General features: G+C 46.1%; 1 protein-coding gene across 1 annotated transcript in view; it reads right to left on the reverse strand.

Annotated features, from left to right (window-relative positions):
- Positions 1 to 21,965, reverse strand: part of C5H12orf75 (chromosome 5 C12orf75 homolog) — an 86,201-nt gene that overhangs the window by 19,865 nt on the left and 44,371 nt on the right. Inside the window, exon 2 of the mRNA XM_077265536.1 lies at positions 799 to 823. Within this exon, the coding sequence (XP_077121651.1) occupies positions 799 to 823 (25 nt within the window). The remainder of the gene's footprint in view (positions 1 to 798; positions 824 to 21,965) is intronic.

Raw genomic sequence — 21,965 nt, forward strand, 5'->3', positions numbered from 1 at the left:
CAGTTAGTGAATTACTGTCTTCACAAGGAAATGGGGTGAGCAGCTCCAGATATGCCTTATGAAATACTGATATACAGTAGTCAGGTCCTCGACTTTCCCCAACAGGAGTGTGTCTAAAAGGGTTGTCTGAATCTAACAGTCAATTTCATACTACATGTTTAACTATTTAATCCAATAATCTAACCCCTTTTCTAATGTACCTCAATTAAAAATGCCCTACCATTCCCTCTCTACACTGACTTATGTTTTTTTTTCCAATAATTATTAGTTTGCTTCTCCCAGCATGCTCGGCGTACTCTCAAACGGATCATCATCAGGGGGCTGCTGTCACTCCCACTGCTTCGTTTAGTGCCCTATATCGAATTGTGATCAAGAGGTGGCACTGCTGTTACTCACCACAGCTTCTTTACCCACCATCTAATGCTGATGTCCCATTTCAGTAGAGGTGATGATAGAAGCAGCGGTCACTTCTTCATGCTGCTACACTTCTTCTGTCCCTGCCACCTCATTCACTGAAACGAAACATCAGGGGGCTGTAACAGAAGCAGGGTGACAGCAGCGCCGCCTCCTGATGACTATTCATTTTAGGGTGACGGCAGAAGCTGTGGGGTGGCACTGCTGTCACTCACCCTGCTTCTATAACCAAGTGGAAACGGACGTGTAAAAACAACCTTTTCTAGTGGAAGGTATATGGTGTACATGGAGAATGGATATATGGAGCTAAACTGGATCCATCTAGGAACCAATACAGTAAGTCATAAGAAGCTTACATAGTGTATATGCATATAACATACTCACATGTCTTTACTGGGACCTTTGCTACCTAGAAAGTAAAAAGAAGGTGTTCAAATTAATTCAGTAAATTGTACCAAAAGTAATACAGTTAATAGGTGGCACTAAAGTTCAAGTCCTCTTCCTCTCTGAAGAGACAATTTGGGTATATAACTTCCTAGAGGAGAATGCAAGGCATTTAAGTCTCCTCATACTGGCATGTGTCTTCTGTTGTATTCTCACTGCGGGGCTGGGATTCACAGGCAGGGCGGCCGCACAGGCGCAGTCAGCTAGACTGCATATGAGCACAGAGGACGGGCAGCACTCACTGCGCCTGCCCAAGGCAGGAGAAAAGAGCGCAGGCACCGACTCATTTCAAAACAGCGCAGAGGAGGCGGCGCCCGGCGCCAAGAAGACTTGAGTGACGGCTGTGTGGCGTCTGCAGCAGGGGGGAAAGGCCTGCCTCCAGGACTGAAGAAAGGTATTTGGGACAAATTACAAAACGGATTATTTCTGCAGTTACAGCACCAATAACAAAAAGAGCCACCTTGTCAGAATGCAGCATTACTGCTGCACAAGGTGGCTCTTTTAGTTTCAAACGCCAGGGGGGAAAGGTTCCCTTTAAGGCTGCCATCACACTAGCAGTATTTGGTCAGTATTTTACATCAGTATTTGTAAGCCAAAGCCAGGAGTGGAACAATTAGGAGAAGAATATAATAGAAACATATGCACCACTTCTGCATTTATCACCCAGTCCTAGTTTTGGCTTACAAATACTGATGTAAAATACTGACCAAATACTGCTAGTGTGACGGCAGGCTAAGAGTTCTGGCTCCTAGAGACCAGTTAGACATTCCTAATCAACTTGTTACCTGCATTAAAAACAGCTGTCTAAGGCCAAGTTCACATTTGCGTATATGTGCACAGCGTATCATTCGCATGCGCTAACGCAGCGTTTTTTATCCGTATCATCTTACGCATGACACAAAAAAAACCGCAGCGTTTGCATGCGTTTTTACATGTGTTTGTGTTATTTATGTGCATGCGTTCGATAGGACAATGCTTTTCCAGGGGAATTTCCTTGACACAAGCCACGTCCAATGGGCGTGTCTCATGGAAACTCTCTATATAGACCCTTGCACAGATGAAATCCTCAACTTTTGCTGCTGTATCCTGCTGAAAGATGGATCTTCGCATGGAGAGCTTATATCGCAATCTGGATTTGGAGTTGAACTTGGCTTATGCCTTTGCTGTTGCTTGCTATGCAAAAAGAAAAAGAGAAAGATGGAGAATACGTCGTCATCGCTTCTGGCAACACCCCATCCTTGAAGTCCGAGAGAGCCGTGGAGCCTATCACTCCTTGTGCACCGAGCTGCGTGCAAACCCTCAGAAGTTTATCGACTACACCAGGATGTCACAACAGAGCTTCGATGACTTGCTACGTGTGCGAGGATCTATCACCAGGCACGACACACAGCTACGGCGAGCAATTCCTGCTGAGGAACGTCTATTGGTGACCATAAGGTACGTAATTTTGAAAAAGAAACACCTGTCATTAATATGATCTAAAATGTTAATATGTTCTAAAAGCCATGCACTGACTTTTTTTTTTTTTTTTTTTGTAAAAGCTATTCAATTACTTTTTTTTCCATTTTTTTCTAAAAGCCATTTACTGATTTTTTTTTTCCCCCATTTTCTGTTCCTGGCTACTGGAGAGACATTTTCATCTCTCCATTTCCAATTCCACATTGGCGTGTCCGCCCTTTCTGTGATTGTTGCAGACACCTGCTGTGCTTTATATGACGTTCTGCGTGCAGAATACCTCCCTCAACCCACAACGGAACTGTGGATGGAAAATGCATCAAAATTTATGGACATTAGTAATTTTCCTGTTTGGGGGCTGTGGACAGGAAACACATTCACATTAGGAAACCAGATGGAAGTGGATTCGAGTTTTTCAATTATAAAAAAATACTTTTCTATTGTTCTAATGGCGATTGCAGATGCTGACTGTAGATTTGTCGCCATTGACGTTGGCTCATTTGGACAAGGAAATGACTCACAGACTTTTAAAAACTCTGATATGGGTCAATGTTTGTATGGTAATGATTTTAATTTTCCACCGCCACAACCTCTTCCCAACACTGAAGGACCAACAATGCGATTTGTTGTGGATTAAGCATTTCAATTGTGTGCCAACCTCCTAAAACCATACTCAAGTCGGAACTTAAATCACACAAAAATGATTTTTAACTACCGACTGACAAGGGCATTTAGAACTGTGGAGTGTGCCTTTGGATTGCTGGTCTCTAAATTGCGCATTTTGGGAACAGCCATTAATCTAAAAATTTATAGTATTGATGAGGTTGTGAAAGCGTGTGTTGTGCTGCACAACTACATCCTGGCTCAAGAGCGACCAAACTTAGAACTAGAGGAACCTGTTACTACCACCTTGCGTGATTACCAAGATCACCCTCTGAGGACTTCAGTGGAAGTTGCCCAAATGAGGGATACATTTGCTGCCTACTTTGTTTCAGATAATGAACGTCTGGCATGGCAAGACGAAATGGTTTAGCGGCTAAAATGTACCTGTAATGTTACAATGTACCTGTAATGTTAAAATGTACCGGAAATGTTATGTTCAAATTTACCTGTCATGTTAAAATGTTCATGTAATGTTTGCTGACTGAAATAATAAAAAAACTCTAGTTAAACATCTGTTGCAATTTGCCTCAACAACGCAATACACATAAGTGTGTGCAGCGACAGCACATAAGGCTGGTTTCACATTTGCGGTTGTGTCCGCAGTGTTTCTGACGCATACATCCACATGCGTTTTGATCTCCTATCTTTTACATTGTAGATGCAGGTGCATGCGTTTGCATGCGATAGCCCGCGTTTCCTTACGCATGCGTATTTTGGCGGTGTGTGGCTGGGCGCGGCTGACACACCATGTTAGAATTTTTGTGGAGGCAAATTTCCGCCGCCATACGCATGCGGACGCTTGCAGAAGGAGTGCATCAAATAAACGCATTACAGTCTATGGGAACGCATGCGTACTCAAGGACTTGCGTTCACTTGCGTTTGCGTACGCATGCTTTCTTCTAAGTAAACATGTCTAGGAACTTGTTTTAAGCCACACCCAAACAAACCTTATAAAAGTAGGTGTGGGCAGTGGAAGTCCACTACTCTCAAGACTCTGGACGTGAGAAAAGCATTGCAGCACATCAAGTTTGGAAGACTCTATCAAAATTTAAGTATACAAGCTATATGTCTGCCTGTCTGTTTTTCTCCCTGCAGTCTGTAATCAATTCTGTGTCTCTTGCAGCATTCCTCTTCATGTCCTCCACTGAAGATCAGAGCTCACACAGTGGACAGGAGACTGAAGAAAGTACATTTGCTGCTGATTGGTAAGTATTCACTGTCACTATTACATGTGGCAAAATATTTATTTTTATGTTTACAGAACCCTTCCAGTGCAGATGAACAGGAGCAGCAGCCTCAGGCCCAAGCTTCAGTGGCAAGACGGCGTGTAAGTATTCTTGACCGGTTTTATTTATTCTTGACTGTTGTTGGTACTCTTGCCTTTTTATTTTTATTCTTTTTGACTGTTTTTGTTTTAAGGGCAGATACACACTGCTGTATTTCTCGTGTGATAGTCGCATCGCACTGCATGGACTGGCCGGCACCTCTCCTGACCCAAGCATGACAGCATGATGGATTACTATGCAGCTGTCAAGCTGAGGTCAGCAGAGCCGACAGCCAGTATGAGGTTTACAATGTGATTCTCGCACGAGAAATACGGCAGTGTGTCTCTGCCCTAGTGTTTTATCTTTCCAACATTAATGTCTTTTTTCCATCATACATGATGGCACCACGAGAGAGGGGATCCACCCATCAAGGACAGGAAACCTTCAAGATAAAAGGGGCGGCTCCTCTCTCCACATCAGTTGGTTTCCTGTCCTTGACGGGGAACCCACAAGATGAAGGACTTCTGATGAAGACAGAAGAGGATGCCTGGGCCTGGGTCGGGTGGATTTGGGCAGGCGCTGGTCTGCTGCACCCGTCACTAGGTACCGGTAGTCGCCTTGGGGGTCATGTATTCCATGCCCCCCCTGAGCGAAGCATGGCCACAACCCGTGAGGCAATGCCCGGGTAAAAATTATCTTCGGGGGCCGCAGATAGCGTTTCCCCCTGTTGATTTAAAAACCTGTTGTCCTCGGGGGTCACTACATGGTGCCCCCCCTGTTGACCAAAGGTGGCCATGCAGCCCGTAAGGCACATCGGTGCCCGGGCTGAGTAAGTCTCCTCGGAGGTTGGGGCCCTCCCTGTTGAGCTTTTAAAGCAGGTCTCCCACCTACCCCTGGTCGGTACCTGAGGCTGCACAAAGGAGCGGTGTCCGGAGCACTAAGAGAGCATCTGGACATTGGGGGTGAGTGCGGCGCTGCCTCCTGGAGTCCGTGGTCTGGACATTCCCGACGCTGCGAGCTCCTTCTCAGCCGGCGTCGGGTGCCCGGAAATGTTGGGTGCGCGCATCCGCACAATACTCGGAACGTTATGCAGGAGCTAAGGGGCAGGGGGACCGAAAGAGTCGGCGCGCACCGGAAATGGTGACCGGATGCACGCCTGGAACACAGTACAGCAGCGCGCACCGGAAGTAAGGACCGGGCATGCGCACAGTGTTCTGGCAGAGGCAGGATCAACCAGGTAAATGGTGGATTAAAAAGCGCGCACCGGAAGTGGTTGCCGGGTGCGCGCTTAGGCATAAGTGTATAGCGCAGTTGTCGTGCTGACAGCTGACAGACGCAGGATCAACCAGGTAATTGATTGCATCACATGCACCGGAAGTGGTGCAGGCACGATCAGCCAGGTAATCAATCATGACAGGTGCGCACATGCACCTGATTAATGAAGCGACCAATAATAGCAGGATCAACCAGGTGATCCATTAAAAAAAAAAAAAAAGAGAAGGATGTGAATCTATTTAAACAAACCAGAAGTGCTGCCCTGTGTCACTAAACCAGGCCAGGTTGAAGGTGACTACTCTTGTTACGTGGTAGTGTGTATGATGGAGAGCTTTTCACCAGAACATTTAATGCCACAGCAAGAGGTGCAGGAGAGGCGGTCTCGCTCAAGTGAGAAGAGCCAGATCCACCATGGCAGCAGCAGAAGCCGCTCGGACAGCGTACGGACGGATCGCCATACCAAGGAGGGGTCCCTAGTCTCATTGGGAGACACGGAGAAAACCAGCCAACCTCCGGATCCGGTACCCGTACTTTGAAAGCGTCCGAGTGGTGAGTGAACTGCGAGAAAGTCCAGCACGCTAATGTCTGTTCTTTTCTCTTCTCTTATCTCCGTCTCTCCCCTCTTTTTCTTACATACATTTGGGGGTGGAGTATAGGAGGTCCCCAAGAAGTGTAAATCAAAGGCTAAAAACAAGGAATGTCCCTTATGCAAAAAAGCGTTAAAACCATCCTGGAATAAAAATCTGTGTCAGGATTGCATTAACAAGACGGTAGCGGAAGAAACACCCTCCTTTACAGAGAGTCTAAGATCACTGATCCAATCAGAGGTCTGTAGGTCTGTAAACGCACTGCAGACAGCCGACACAGATTCCAGATCTAGGGACAGATGCAAACCCCTCAGTAGCATCCCAAAGAGATTCCTCGGAGTCAGAGGGGGACTCAGATACAGCTCGCTGCTCAGATAGTAGCTCAGAGGAGGAAGACGCATTTCCACGGAGGCTACGGATAAGCTTATTAAAGCTGTTCGCTCTACCATGGGGCTGGTAGATGAGAAGGCTAAAAAGACAGCCCAAGAACTTATGTTCAGTGATCTACAAAAGAGAAAATGGAGGTCATTCCCTATTAATGAACAACTACAAGAAACGATTAAAAGGGAATGGCAAAAACCGGAAAAAAGGTCCCAAATAACCACCTCCCTAAAGAGAAGGTATCCGTTTGAGGAGGAGGCGTCCTCATCTTGGGATAGAGCCCCAAAAATTGATGTGGCAGTTTCAAAAGTTGCCAGAAAATCCTCCCTGCCATTCGAGGATCTAGGTTCTCTAAAAGAACCTCTGGACAGAAAAGTGGACAGTTCCCTGAAAACAGCATGAGAAGCCTCGGCAGGAGCACTAAGGCCAGCTATCGCGGCCACTTGTGTAGCCAGATCCCTAAAAATCTGGATAGACAACCTGGAGGATCAGGTAGAACAAAAAGTTCTCAGAGAGACTATCCTAGAGGCAATACCGGCCATGAGAGCTGCGGCAGTATTTCTAGCTGAAGCATCAGCAGACTCAGCTAGACTGGCAGCAAAATCAGCAGCTTTAGCCAACACAGGACGCCGTGCTGTATGACTTAAATGCTGGCCAGGAGATACTCAGGCAAAGATGAAGCTTTGCTCTTTGCCATGTGAGGGGAACTTCCTGTTTGGACCGGCATTGGACGAAGTGTTAGAAAAAGCCGGTGACAAAAAGAAAAATTATCCTAAGCAGCCATTTCAGCCCTTTCGGCTCTCCTTTCAGAGAGGCCGAAAATTCCGAAGGCAGCAGTTTAGAGACCGAGACAGTAGCAACTTCGATAAGCGGTCCAGGGGAGGAAAAGGCTTCTATTTTGGCAAGTCCCCCAGGGACATCAAGAAACCCTCCCAGTGACGGTCCTTCTCAGGTGGGAGGGAGGCTCTCTCACTTCCTTCCAGCCTGGGAGAGGATCTCCTCCAGCGTATGGATCCGACAGATTATAGGATCGGGCCTAAAACTAAAATTCCACCACTGGCCTCCAAGAAGATACATGCAGACCCCGGTACAGTCCTCCCAAGAGAAACAAGACAGTCTGGAAGGAGAAATAATATCACTCCTAGACAAACACGTCTTGGAAGAAGTTCCAACAGAGGAAAGGATAGAAGGGTTTTACTCCCCCCCTTTTTCTCATTAAAAAAATGGACAATTCTTGGAGGACAATAATAAATTTAAAAGGCCTCAACAAATATCTAATAATTCCATTTTTCAAAATGGAAACCATAAAATCAGTGGTGAAACCTCTATATCCTCAGTGTTACATGTCCGTCCTAGACCTCAAGGACGCTTATTATCACGTCCCAATCAGACAACAAGATCGTCAGTTTCTCAGAGTGGCAGTTCAGATGGGGTCCCAGTTGCGTCACTTTCAGTACAGGGCTCTGCCCTTTGGGATAGCAACAGCCCCATGAGTGTTTACAAGACTGATTGCAGAGGTCACAGCACATCTCAGAGAAAAAGACACTCTGATAATACCCTACTTAGACGACTTCCTGATAGTGGGGAAAAACTTTTCTCACTGTCAGGAGCAGGTCAGAATAGTGATGGACACTCTATAGACACTAGGATGGCAACTGAACCTCAAGAAATCCAAACTAGAGCCAGCAGTGGTCCAGAATTTCCTAGGGATAACAGTAGACTCTGTGGCACAGGAGTGTCGCCTCCCAGAGGAAAAAGAGGAAAAGATCAAACAAATGAGGAGTTCCCTGGACATACACAGCCTCCAAGGTAATCACAACGGATGTCAGTCCATGGGGATGGGGAGCTCACTCAGACACACTATGGGTCCAAGACCCCTGGGCTCAAAAGGAGAAAAATCTATCCTCAAACGAGCGGGAACTCCTAGCAATAGAAAAGGCGCTAGAGAGATTACTTCCACACTTGACAGGGCATCGTGTGAGAGTCCTATCGGACAACCGAACAGCGGTCGCATACGTGAACCACCAGGGGGCATCCGTTCTCAGTCACTGATGCACATAACCAGAAGACTCATGACTCTAGCCAAAAGGCATTTCCTTTCATTATCGGCCCTGCATATTCGAGGTGTGGACAATTTAAAGGCAGACTTTTTAAGCAGGAACCACTTGAGGCAAGGGGATTGGTCCCTAAAAAAGTCAATTTTTCAACGGATAGTGCACATGTGGGGAAGACCCAGTGTAGTCCTCTTTGCCTCAAAAGCCAACAAAAAAGTTCAAAAGTTCTGCTCCCTGAACCCAGCAGACAGGCCGTTGGCAGTAGACGCCTTCAGCATAGAATGGACTTCAGGACTCCTGTATGCCTTCCCACCAATATGTCTAATCCCAGCAGTTCTGAAGATCAGGGAGGACAAGGCCAGGGTAATTGTGATAGCTCCCTTCTGGCTGAAGACCATGGTTTTACTGGCTGAGAGTGATGTCAGTGAAGGACCCGTGGGTTCTCCTGGAAGACCAGGACCTTCTAACACAGGGTCCCTTCAACCACCCACAGAATTCCGGGCTACATTTGACAGCCTGGCATTTGAACGGTCGTTGTTAGAGAAAGAAGGGTTCTCAGTTGGTTTAATATCCACCTTGCTTAGTAGCAGAAAATCAGTAACGACCAAGATCTATGGGAGAATATAGAAGAAATTCCTGTCCAGCTCAGGGCCAATACGGGAAGGGGAGGTCCCGATAGTAGCAATACTGGAGTTCCTGCAAAAGTGCTTAGATCTGGGGTTAGCTGTTAGTACCCTCAAAGTACACATTTCAGCCTTAGCAGCCTTATTCAACCTGTGACCTGGCAAGCAATAGATGGGTGGTGAGGTTTATCTGAGCCTGTAGTAGAGCTGACTCTGTTCCATCCCCTACTCCTCCACCATGGGATCTAAATTTAGTGTTGACAGCTTTGACAGAAAGCCCCTTTGAGCCGTTAAATACAACATCATTAAAGACAGCTTTGTTAGTGGCACTTACATCGGCCCGTAGGGTTGGGGATTTACACGCGTTGTCAGCTGACCCCCCTTACACACAAATTATGGACGATAGGGTTGTATTAAAATTAGGGTCCCTTCAACCACCCGCAGAATTCCGGGCTACATTTGACAGCCTGGCATTTGAACGGTCGTTGTTAGAGAAAGAAGGGTTCTCAGTTGGTTTAATATCCACCTTGCTTAGTAGCAGAAAATCAGTAACGACCAAGATCTATGGGAGAATATAGAAGAAATTCCTGTCCAGCTCAGGGCCAATACGGGAAGGGGAGGTCCCGATAGTAGCAATACTGGAGTTCCTGCAAAAGTGCTTAGATCTGGGGTTAGCTGTTAGTACCCTCAAAGTACACATTTCAGCCTTAGCAGCCTTATTCAACCTGTGACCTGGCAAGCAATAGATGGGTGGTGAGGTTTATCTGAGCCTGTAGTAGAGCTGACTCTGTTCCATCCCCTACTCCTCCACCATGGGATCTAAATTTAGTGTTGACAGCTTTGACAGAAAGCCCCTTTGAGCCGTTAAATACAACATCATTAAAGACAGCTTTGTTAGTGGCACTTACATCGGCCCGTAGGGTTGGGGATTTACACGCGTTGTCAGCTGACCCCCCTTACACACAAATTATGGACGATAGGGTTGTATTAAAATTAGATCCGGCATATCTCCCCAAAGTGGTATCGAGGTTCCATAGGGCTCAGGATATAACCCTACCCTCTTTCTGTCCCAATCCTAGTAACAAGAAAGAGGAGAGACTCCATTGCCTAGATGTCAGGAGATGTATCCTACAGTATTTAGAGATGACAAAATCCTGGAGGAAACAGAGGGCTTTATATGTTTTTCCAGGGGTCAAGGAAGGGCCTTAAAGCCTCGAAACAAACTATCGCTAGATGGGTGAGAGAGGCCATTATCCTAGCGTATAGTAGTGCAGGCAGGGTTGTTCCACAGGGTCTGAAAGCCCACTCCACGAGGGCCATGGCGACGTCGTGGGCGGAGAGAGCAGATGCTACAATCAACCAAATCTGTAAGGCGGCCACTTGGTCCTCTCCGTCTACATTTTTTTAAACATTATAGGCTAGACCTATCTGCTACCTCTGATCTCACATTTGGGAGAAGAGTGTTACAAGCAGTGATCCCTCCGTAAAAGAGAATACAAATCTCTGTAACTCTCTCGTGGTGCCGTCATGTATGATGGTAAAACACGGGTATTACATACCTGGTAATGTGTTTTTTCATGAGACATGACGGCACCCTTATATTCCCACCCTTTTGATCACGTCATTAGTTGGGTGCATTATTAGCATTATTTGTATTATATACTCCCTGGGGTATCGGTGAATAGAACCGTATAGGATGTATTATTTATGTGTACACTAACCGGCGGAGTTCCTCTCGTACTCTGTAAAACAACTGATGTGGAGAAAGGAGCTGCCCCTTTTATCTTGAAGGTTTCCTGTCCTTGATAGGCGGATCCCCTCTCTCGTGGTGCCGTCATGTATGATGGAAAAACATGGGTATTACATACCTGGTAATGTGTTTTTTCATAAGACATGACGGCACCCTTATATTCCCACCCTTTTGATCACGTCATTAGTTGGGTGCATTATTAGCATTATTTGTATTATACACTCCCTGGGGTATCGGTGAATAGAACCGTATAGGATGTATTATTTATGTGTACACTAACCGGCGGAGTTCCTCTCGTACTCTGTAAAACAACTGATGTGGAGATAGGAGCCGCCCCTTTTATCTTGAAGGTTTCCTGTCCTTGATGGGCGGATCCCCTCTCGTGGTGCCGTCATGTCTCATGAAAAAACACATTACCAGGTATGTAATACCCGTGTTTTTCATTTCTAGGTCCCACAACGGGAGGATTTTATTGATAATGACCTCCTCATCGCCCTGGTGCAGGAGCGAGTTCCATTGTGGGACACCCGGGAGCAGCAGCACTCGGACGCTGTGGTGATTTGGCGGCTGTGGAATGAGGTGGCCTAAGCGCTGATTGATGACTGGGACAATGCCATGTCACGAGTCAGAAAGGCTTTTCATAAGTATTGCAGTGTGGTCTGATGCGGCAGTGAACCTGAAGGCCGGGATCACACAACCGTGTGTGATGCGATAAACTCCTGCGAGTTTCTCGCATCACACAAAGTTGTGTGATCCCAGCCTAAAGTGCATTGTTTAACAGTTTTTTTGTTTCCCTATTCACAGTGATCAAAGTCAAAACCCGTTGGCATTCGAAGAAGGATCCCTTCAACAAGGACCTGAGACAAGAGATCCAAATTCGCATTTTTGCTGCAGCAAGGATAGGGAAATACAAGTACCACTGGCTGCTGGCTTTCCTGAGGCCTGTCGTTGGTCAGAGAATGTAAATATTTTTGTGCTGTATTCCATTGTGTTGTATTCACCAATCTGAATTTTTGTATTCCACAAGAGTTGGTGCTTTTACAATTGTTATTTTTGTGTAGTAATGTTTTACTTTTCTTTTCACAGAACCTGTAGCAGCACCCTCGAACCTGGATCGTACTCTGGAGTGGTCTCTCATCGAACTGCCACGGACCAGTCCCAGCCATCTCCCAGCGAAGCAGCAAGTGGGCCGGCGTCACAGGCTGGAGAACAGGCAGCTGGTCCTTCAGGTGTTCCCCTGTGCCAGTCCTCTGCCGCTTTTTTGGGGGGCTCTTCCCGCCAGCGGCAGAAGGCCTCGGACAGGTCACTCATGCCCGAGTTTATTCATTTGAGCTTGGTCTTCCAGAATGGCTTAAAGGCGCTGGGAGATAGATTGGAAAGTGGTCTGACCCATATTAACACACTTTTCCAGGATATCAACCAACGCCTTAACCGTGACATCGCCTTAACCGTCTGGAAGCTGACCTCCAGAGAAAAGCACACCATTTTTTTAACAAGATAGAGCAGGGTATGTCGGAACACCTTACGCCTGAACTCCAGCTCAACGTAATTCAGGCCTGCAAGGCTGCTTACGTTCAGGCTATGCAGCAAACTTGGTACTTCCACTAGGCACAGGTGGTATTTCCACCTGTGCCAGCAATTACACACTTAACTTCAATACCGAGTTCTGCTGCATACCACTGTACGGCCACCACCATGCTCAGTCCTGCCGCACACCACTACACCGCCACCACGCCGGGTGCTGCTGCAATGCACTCCACCACCACCATGCCGATTCCTGCTCCTGCACAGCTGACCATCGCCACCATCAATAGGCCGCCAGAGGATCCTGCACTGCTGCCCACCGCCACCAGTAGGCCGCCTGAAGTACCTGCACAGCTGCCCACTGCCAACACCAGTAGGCCGCCTGAAGTACCTGCATGGCTGTCCATGACGCCGGTAGAGTTGAATGCAATGATGGAGGAGAGAGCATCACCTGACGCTCCCTCTCCCATCATTCCCCGCTCTGCCTCTGACACTGCGGGTGCGCGCGCACTCACTGTGTCCCAGGCAGTGCAGCAGCAGCCACCAAGACAGGAGCAGGGAGCAACGCGGGCACGAGGTGAGGTGAGGAGTGTGGGTTTTTTTTTACTGGACTGTGGGGCCATTCTGGGGGGGAGGAGAGATGTGGGCTCTGCTGTATACTATGTGGGCTGTGCTATATACTTCTGTGAGAGCTCTGCTGTATACTACTGTGTGGGCTGTGCTATATACTATGTGGGCTGTGCTGTATACTACTATGTGGGCTCTGGTATATACTACTATGTGGGCTCTGCTATATACTACTGTGTGGGCTGTGCTGTATACTACTATGTGGGCTGTGCTGTATACTACTGTGTAGGCTGTGCTATATACTACTATGTGGGCTGTGCTGTATATACTACTGTGTGAGCAGTGCTGTATACTACTATGTGGGCTGTGCTGTATACTACTATGTGGGCTGTGCTATATACTACTATGTGGGCTGTGCTATATACTACTGTGTGGGCTGTGCTATATACTACTGTTTGGGCTGTGCTATATACTACTATGTGGGCTCTGCTGTATACTACTGTGTGGGCAGTGTTGTATACTACTATGTGGGCTCTGCTATATACTACTGTGTGGGCTGTGCTGTATACTACTGTGTGGGCTCTGCTGTATACTACTGTGTGGGCTGTGCTATATACTATGTGGGCTCTGCTGTATACTACTGTGTGGGCAGTGCTCTATACTACTGTGTGGGCTGTGCTATATACTACTGTGTGGGCTCTGCTATACACTACTGTGTGGGCTGTGCTATATACTACTATGTGGGCTCTGCTGTATACTACTGTGTGGGCTGTGCTGTATAATACTGTGTGGGCAGTGCTGTATACTACTGTGTGGGCAGTGCTGTATACTACTGTGTGGGCTGTGCTATATACTACTATGTGGGCTGTGCTATATACTACTATGTGGGCTGTGCTATATACTACTGTGTGGGCTGTGCTATATACTACTGTGTGGGCTCTGCTGTATACTACTATGTGGGCTCTGCTGTATACTACTGTGTGGGCAGTGCTGTATACTACTGTGTGGGCAGTGCTGTATACTACTGTGTGGGCAGTGCTGTATACTACTGTGTGGGCTGTGCTGTATACTGCTACGTGGGCTGTGCTGTATACTGCTACGTGGGCTGTGCTGTATACTGCTACGTGGGCTGTGTTATCTGCTATGCAGGTTGTGCTATATACTATGGGGGTATATTATATTCTATGGGGGAGGCCGTGTTATATACTATTTGGCTGTGTTATATACTATTGTGGGTGTATTATATTCTATGGGGGAGGCTGTGTTATATACTATGGGGGGCTGCATTATATTCTATGGGGGCTACGTTATATATTTTGGGGAGGTGGGCTGTATACTCTGGGGTGGCTGCATTATACTCTGGGATGGCTGCATTATACTCTGGGGTGGCTGCATTATACTATTTGTGGGCTGCATTATACTGTATTGAGGACTATGGGGAATACGTTATACTATATGAAGAACTATGGGGTGCATTATACTATGGGAAGTGAATTGTACTACATGGATGACAATGGCGGTGCATTATACTATATGGAGCACTATGAGGAGTGTATTATGCTATATGGAGGACTGAGCAGTGTATTTTAATATATGGAGGACTATAGGGAGTGTATTATACTATATGGAGGACTGTGGTGCACATTATAATATATGGAGGACTATGGGGTGTATTTTACTAAACGAGTAAAATGCTGCATATTCAGATTGTTTTTGCTGGAACAAAAATCATTGTTCTCAGAAGCACATCGCCGATGTAAACTGCAGATGTGCTGCTGATAACATGATACTGTATGGTGATCTGTTAGTGATCTATTAGTGATCGTTCTGTCCCATCAATATTCCCCAGCTGGTGGAAAGAGGCCGGGAAACAAGCGTCCAACGACTTCAGTATTGTCGATCAAACTCAGTTAGCGGCCTGAACTCAGCACATGTAAATACAACCGAAATGCTTCTGTGTGATGTGCAATATGTTAGCATTTGGGGCCCCATTTTAAACTTTGCCTAGGCGTAGGGCCCCACTTTGCCTAAAACCGGCCCTGCCTACAAGTGTACAAAGATATTATACAGTCACCATGTGACAAGTGGGCCTGTGTAACTTCAAATGCCAGGGCTGAATGTTAGTCCCAGTCCGGCCCTGATGGCTGTCCACCGCCACCACCAGTAGGCTGCCTGAAGAACCTGCACGGCTGATCCCACCACTCCCACCCTCCCAAGGAGACCCAAAAAAAGGAGGATGTCACAGAAAATTAGACAGAAAGTAAAAAGGAATTTCAGAGGGTGGAATAATATGGACATGGGGGTGTGTTGAGCTGGGTTGAGAAGGGGTTCCAGGGGAAGGGCCTAAAAAATGCGTGGGGTCTGGGAGGTCAGGGATGGGAGTAGACACATTAGGAGTGGAAGCGTGGGAAGGGAGAGACACATTGGAAGGGAGAGACAAATTAGAAAACATAGACACATTGGGAGGTGAGGGTGGAGGGGGTAGGAGAGTTTTGGGGGTACGTTGGCTGGTCCTAGTCTTCTTGGTTTGCTGCGATGAAGGGGTACTGGCCTTCTGTTTGTTTTTTTTCTTTGGGCGGGTGGGAGTGGTGGCTTGAGGCTGATGTGCAGCAGGACTCGGTATGGTGGTGGAGGTAGACTGGTGTGAAGCAGGACTCGGCATGGTGGTGGAGGTAGACAGGCGTGCAGCAGAATATTATTAGTTTGCCACTGTGAGCAGAATTGAGGATTTCCAGATGTTTTTGCCCGATTCATCTTTAGCAAATTTTCTAAAAGCCGCACAATTAGACGCAAATGTACTACAGACCACCCTCCGAGTGATTTTATGTATGCCAGACATTTTGATGCAAATTTTGCCACATTTTAACGGAACCTGTGACTTTTTGCGCTAAAAAGTTGCAAAACAGGTTAAAAACTAAAATAAAGAGTATTTTATTCTAGCAAAATTCATTAACTGTATGTGATGAATTTGGCATGAAAATGTCAGTGAATACCTAAAGAAAAGTGACTTAACAAAATCACAAGAGATGAATTAGTCCCCGAGTATTGATCATCATGTGAAGGTCAGCATACTGGAGACGGGAATGTGCCTGACACAATGGTCGTTTATCTTCTATATCAATGGGCAGCTCCAGTGCAGAATTCATACAGGAGATCCAATTCCTATTCTTACATGGCACGAAGCAAAGTACAAATAGATAAAACCTATGTATTTTATACCCACTTATGACAGACAATGCAGCCATGTGGTGCCATTCACTGTGCATTTCTGGGGTCTCCAGGAGACCCCGCTATCACATGCCCTAAGATAGAGGGGTCTAAACTCATAACAGTTTACCATTAAAGTGTAAGTTAAACATTGAAAATTATTTCAGGTCCAAAAATCTATTTAAAGTACTTATACAGTATAAGTTTTATTAGCTTTAGCACTCCACTTAATACAGAGCTTAAGGGGAACCTGTCTTGTCCTTTGTAGAATGTAAACTGTCACCGGTGCGTTGCTGGTAATGCAATGCGCATCACCAACACGTATGGGATCGACACTACCCTACCAACACAGCGCAAGCACGGGAATTTTCAAATCGGATTTGAGTGACGTCGGCACAACCCGGGGATCATCATTCAAATTGTGTGGGCGGCGACAACCGTGATCAAACCCGATAAAGCACACCCCTATGACTAAATGAGCAGGTATGTTGTAACTATATAAAGGGCTTTTTGCACATGATTACAATAGTTTTCAAAGAGATTGCCCACAAGTGCAAAAAAAAATAAAAAATTCTGCTTTATTTTTCCAGGAACACCACATCTCTTGTCCATGGGCTGGCAGTTTCAGGGGGGGGGGGAATGCAAACCTATATTGTAATTCTAGACAACTTCTTTAAAAAGGTGTTGTCTGGTGAAAACCGCACTGTGTACTGAGGGGTTTTGCCGGTTTTAAACCGGGGAACGGAGGATAAGTACGAGTTATACATACCCCCAGCCAGTGGGCGTGGACTAGCTCTCCATACACTTGTATGGAGCAAGCCGCACCCTCTAGTCGGACAAGCTCACTGGCCCTCTGCGTCACTGGTCAGGGCGTGGCTTTGGCTCAATACAAGTGTATGGAGCAAGGCCGTGGCCACTGGCCGGGGGTATGTATAACTCATACATACCCTCCATTCCTGGATTTGAAACTGGTGAATGCCCGCAGCACACAGTGCGTGCGCTGGTGGGATTCATAAGTCTGCAGTCACACAGTGACTGCAGATTTATCAGTTTTGACCAGAGATCCCCTTTAAGTAAGCTCCCTAAGTGTGATGGTAGGAGTAAGGAGGCACTGGGGGGCTAGAGTAGGGTTGGTTAAAGGGAACCTGTACCATGAAAAAAAATGGTATTAGCCTTCAGATATGGGGTTAACCTGTAGGTTAATAGTGTTCTGAACCTGCCTGGTACCAGCACTCAGGCCCGGTTCTAGAGAGGAAATTAACTTTATTCCTTCCAGCAGTGTTCAGATTTCAGTCATGCGACCCTGGCACTGGCTGACAGCCAGCCCTAATGCTGAGCCACTGTCAGTCAGGGTAGGGGGCGAAGTTACAGCCGCTGCTCTATACACAAAGCGGTGACTAAACCCGTGCTGGCGCCGCCCTCATGACTGAAAGAGCGAGGCTGCTGGGAGGAATAAAGTTAATTTCCTACTGGCAACGGGCCTCTAAGTGCAGGCGCCGGGCAGGTTCAGAATGCTATTAACCTGCAGATTAAAGCACTTATCTACAGGTTAATAGAATTGTTTTCACATGACAGGTTCTGTTTAAGTAAATATAGAAACTAGTTCATTTTTATATCTTTACATTTTTTTTATTAATAGAGAAATTTCTTATAAATAAAATGCAAGTGTAAGAAGGGGGCTGTCGACTGGGAAAATGTGCAATAGATGGATTTAAATTAGGATAAGACAGGATGTTTGGGAAAGACAATGTGTGCAGTACTCAAGCCACGTAACAATTAAAGTTGTTGTTCACTTTCAAACTTCGCTCCATTATTTTTAAAACTGTTATTATTGATGTGTTTGGTGTAGCAGAACTGACTGTGTGTTGTGTCTGGTGTAGCAGAGATGACTGTGTATGTAGATCTGTCACAGCACATTAATTCAAGGCAGATAGAGGTATGAGGAAGAGAAACAAACACCTACAGACAGTAGGGGGACAGAGGGGGCGGTCGCTCCTGGCCTGATGCTCAGAGGGGCCCACATGGAGCTACGCTACTGTAAATGTATTGGCGTGCACAGCGCACCGTTACATTCTGCGGCAGAGCAGGGACAACCGATCTCCCTGCTCTGTCGCCCGGCCGCTATGGGCCCCTGAGCAGGCGGGGGGTGGGGGGGGGTGCAAGCAGTGGGCCCCCCGCCTGTCATCACAGGGTCAGCTGTATCGGCATCTAGCCAATGCAGCTGACTGCATTAATGAGGGAAGGAGCACTACGCTCCCTCTCCAATTATCCCCGTCAGCGTCACCGATACTGGCAGGGGGCGTGATGACGTGACTGCCCAGCGCCCGCAGTCTGAAGGTGAACGGGAGCAGGAAGCAGTGCAGGAACCAGGAAGAAGAGAGGTGAGTATTTATTATTTTTCTTTATGGGGCTGCCTTATATTACAGGGTCTGCTTGTGGGGGGTGCTGCCTTATACTACAGAGTCTGCCTGTGTGTGTGGGGTTCTGCCTTGTATTACAGAGTCTGCCTGCCTGTGTGTGTGTGCTGCCTTATACTACAAAGTCTGCCTGTGTGTGTGTGTGTGGGGGGTGCTTCCTTATACTACAGAGTCTGCCTGTGTGTGTGTGGGGGGTGCTGCCTTATACTAGTCTGCCTGTGGGGGGAGTGCTGCCTTATACAACAGAGTCTGCCTGTGGGGGGTGCTGACTTATACTACAGAGTCTGCCTGTGTGTGGGGGGTGCTGCCTTATACTACAGAGTCTGTTGGGGGGTGCTGCATTATACTACAGTCTGCCTCCGGGGGGTGCTGCCTTATACTACAGAGTCTGCCTGTGGGTGTGTGTGCTGCCTTATACTACAGGGTCTGCCTGTGGGTGTGTGTGCTGCCTTATACTACAGGGTCTGCCTGTGGGGGGTGCTGCCTTATACTACAGAGTCTGCCTGTGGGGGGTGCTGCCTTATACTACAGGGTCTGCCTATGCGGTGCTGTCTTATACTGCAGAGTCTGCTTATGGGGTGCTGTCTTATACTGCAGGATCTGCCTTTGGGGGGCTAACATACTACAGAGTCTGCCTATGGGTTGCTGCCTTATACTACAGTCTGTCTATGGGGTGCTGTATTATACTACAGGGTGTCAGAACATTTTTTATTACCTTTTGTGCATTACTGCCCTTTTCCACGATGGCGTCTTTGGTCTCATGTGCACTGTGTCTTCCTGCTATAAAACTCCACCCCAGCCTTCAGTCTGTGTTAGAGTATTCTGCCTTGCATCCAGCTCCTGACCTCTGGTGACTCCCTGGCTATATACCTGCTCCTGTGAACCTGTGTGATGATCCTGCTACTCTGCTCTGAGTTCCTGCTGCATACACCAGTTTCCAGTAATCCTCCTTCATCTGCTGCTCGTGTTTACTTCCATCTGCATTTGCTGGACATGTAAGCTGTTGCTGCTCTGCAAAAACCTGAAACTATTAACCAGGCCTCCCTGGTTGTGCTAAGATATTATTTGAACTGTAAAAAAAAAAGGTTGTGTTTCAGCTCACCCCCATCAGCAAATCCATGAAAGTCCACAGAAACATCCGAGCAAGGAAAACGCCACCGCCCAACGTCCTCTGCCAGGTAAGTAAGAAGAAAATCCAGCTCCGGAGTAAAAAGTCATCAAATTTATTTCCACATATTTAAAATTTGGAAAAAGCTGCTTACAAATAGCTGCACAACTATTCCAGAAAAGAAGCCATAAGTTAGCTGAAAGCGTTTCACGCACGCATGGTGCTCTTTGTCCACAGCATAAGCTTGAATAGCCTAGCAAGTCATATAAAAACAAATTTAACAGGCGAATAGCAATGAAAATAATTAACAAATCCCATTGGATATCTAGAACATGTGACCTTAGGACAGGTAAAAAACACCAAAATCATTAAATACAATTTATATGCACATATCAAGAATACCGCACAGCTAAGTGTAATTACCAACCTGAAAGAAAAAAGAAAAAAAAAGAAAAAGATACAAAATGCAAAAACAATAATAAAATATTAATAGTGCAACATCATCTCTTTTCTAAGATTTAACCCTGTAGGCACTCTGGTGTTAAATAGATAAATCCAGAAAGCCTCTCTGTCACGTAATTTGCTTTCTCTGTCACCGCCTCGTATATTTTTATACATTTGTTCTATTGCATAGACCTTTAAATGACTTGTATGTCTGTCATGTTTGTTAATAAAATGTCTTGATACATTTGACACATGACGTAATGTTGGTTGGACAATATCCAATAAATGTTCCCTAAATCTGTCTTTTAGTTTCCTTATTGTCGATCCAACATATAGGAGTTTGCATTCCAGACATTCAATAATGTAAACTACATTATTATTATTATTATTATTATTATTTATTGTTATAGCGCCATTTATTCCATGGCGCTTTACAAGTAAGGAGGGGTATACATAATAAAAACAAGTACAATAATCTTAAACAATACAAGTCATAACTGGTACAGGAGGAGTGAGGACCCTGCCCGCGAAGGCTCACAATCTACAAGGGATGGGTGAGAATACAGTAGGTGAGGATAGAGCTGATCGTGCAGCGGTTGGTTGATCGGTGGTTACTGCAGGTTGTAGGCTTGTCGGAAGAGGTGGGTCTTCAGGCTCTTTTTGAAGGTTTCGATGGTAGGCGAGACTCTGATGTGTTGTGGTAGAGGGTTCCAGAGTAGGGGTGATACGCGAGAGAAATCTTGTATACGATTGTGGGAAGAGGAGATAAGAGGGGAGTAGAGAAGGAGATCTTGTGAGGATCGGAGGTTGCGTGTAGGTAAGTACCGGGAGACGAGGTCACAGATGTATGGAGGAGACAGGTTGTGGATGGCTTTGTATGTCATCGTTAGGGTTTTGTACTGGAGTCTCTGGGCAATGGGGAGCCAGTGAAGGGATTGACAGAGGGGAGAGGCCGGAGAATAGCGGGGGGACAGGTGGATTAGTCGGGCAGCAGTGTTTAGAATAGATTGGAGGGGTGCGAGAGTGTTTGAGGGGAGGCCACAGAGCAGGAGGTTGCAGTAGTCGAGGTCGGAGTTACAATTTAAGAAACTTTTTATCGGAAAATTTTTTAGATTGCTAGAACATTAAAATCTGCGGGTTTTTTTTAGCATATACGCATGTCTTACAAGGGTGTGAACCACATCTAAAAAAACCTTTCGTTGATAGCCAGTAAGTGGGAGTTTTTGGTTTAATTCGATTCAGAAAACTGGGAGATAATGCATTGCCTAATGTAGGTGCGCATCTGGAGATACCATTCTGTAAAATTGTGTCCATAATTTGATCATCTCTCAGCAAATTCAAATTACGCAATACAATTTCTGAAATAGATTTAAAATATGTACTATATGTGAGTACTAACACTGGCTGTTCAACAGGCAATTCTGTTTTTTTCTGTTCATCATAGACATCAGTAGTTTGTATAAGACCTGATCTTGTCTTTTTGTCTGCAATGGAAAAAGCACGATCTATGGTCCAATTAGGATATGCCCTGTTGTTGAGATGTTTTTTAATAATGTTTTTTTCCCGAGTGAAAGCAAGTTCATTATTACAATTTCTTTTGGCTCGTAATGCCTCTCCTACAGGAATTGACCGAATGGTGTGAGAAGGATGAAAACTGCGTGCATGTAGTATAGTATTGCCAGCGGTTCGCTTGCGGTATGTTTTACTTTGAACAATTGTGTCAGGAGAACCCTGAAGACATAAATCCCAAAAATTTATAGAAAATTTATCAAAAGTATAAGTAAATT

This window comes from Ranitomeya variabilis, chromosome 5 (assembly GCF_051348905.1).
Source record: "Ranitomeya variabilis isolate aRanVar5 chromosome 5, aRanVar5.hap1, whole genome shotgun sequence".
Classification (NCBI taxonomy): Eukaryota; Metazoa; Chordata; class Amphibia; order Anura; family Dendrobatidae; genus Ranitomeya; species Ranitomeya variabilis.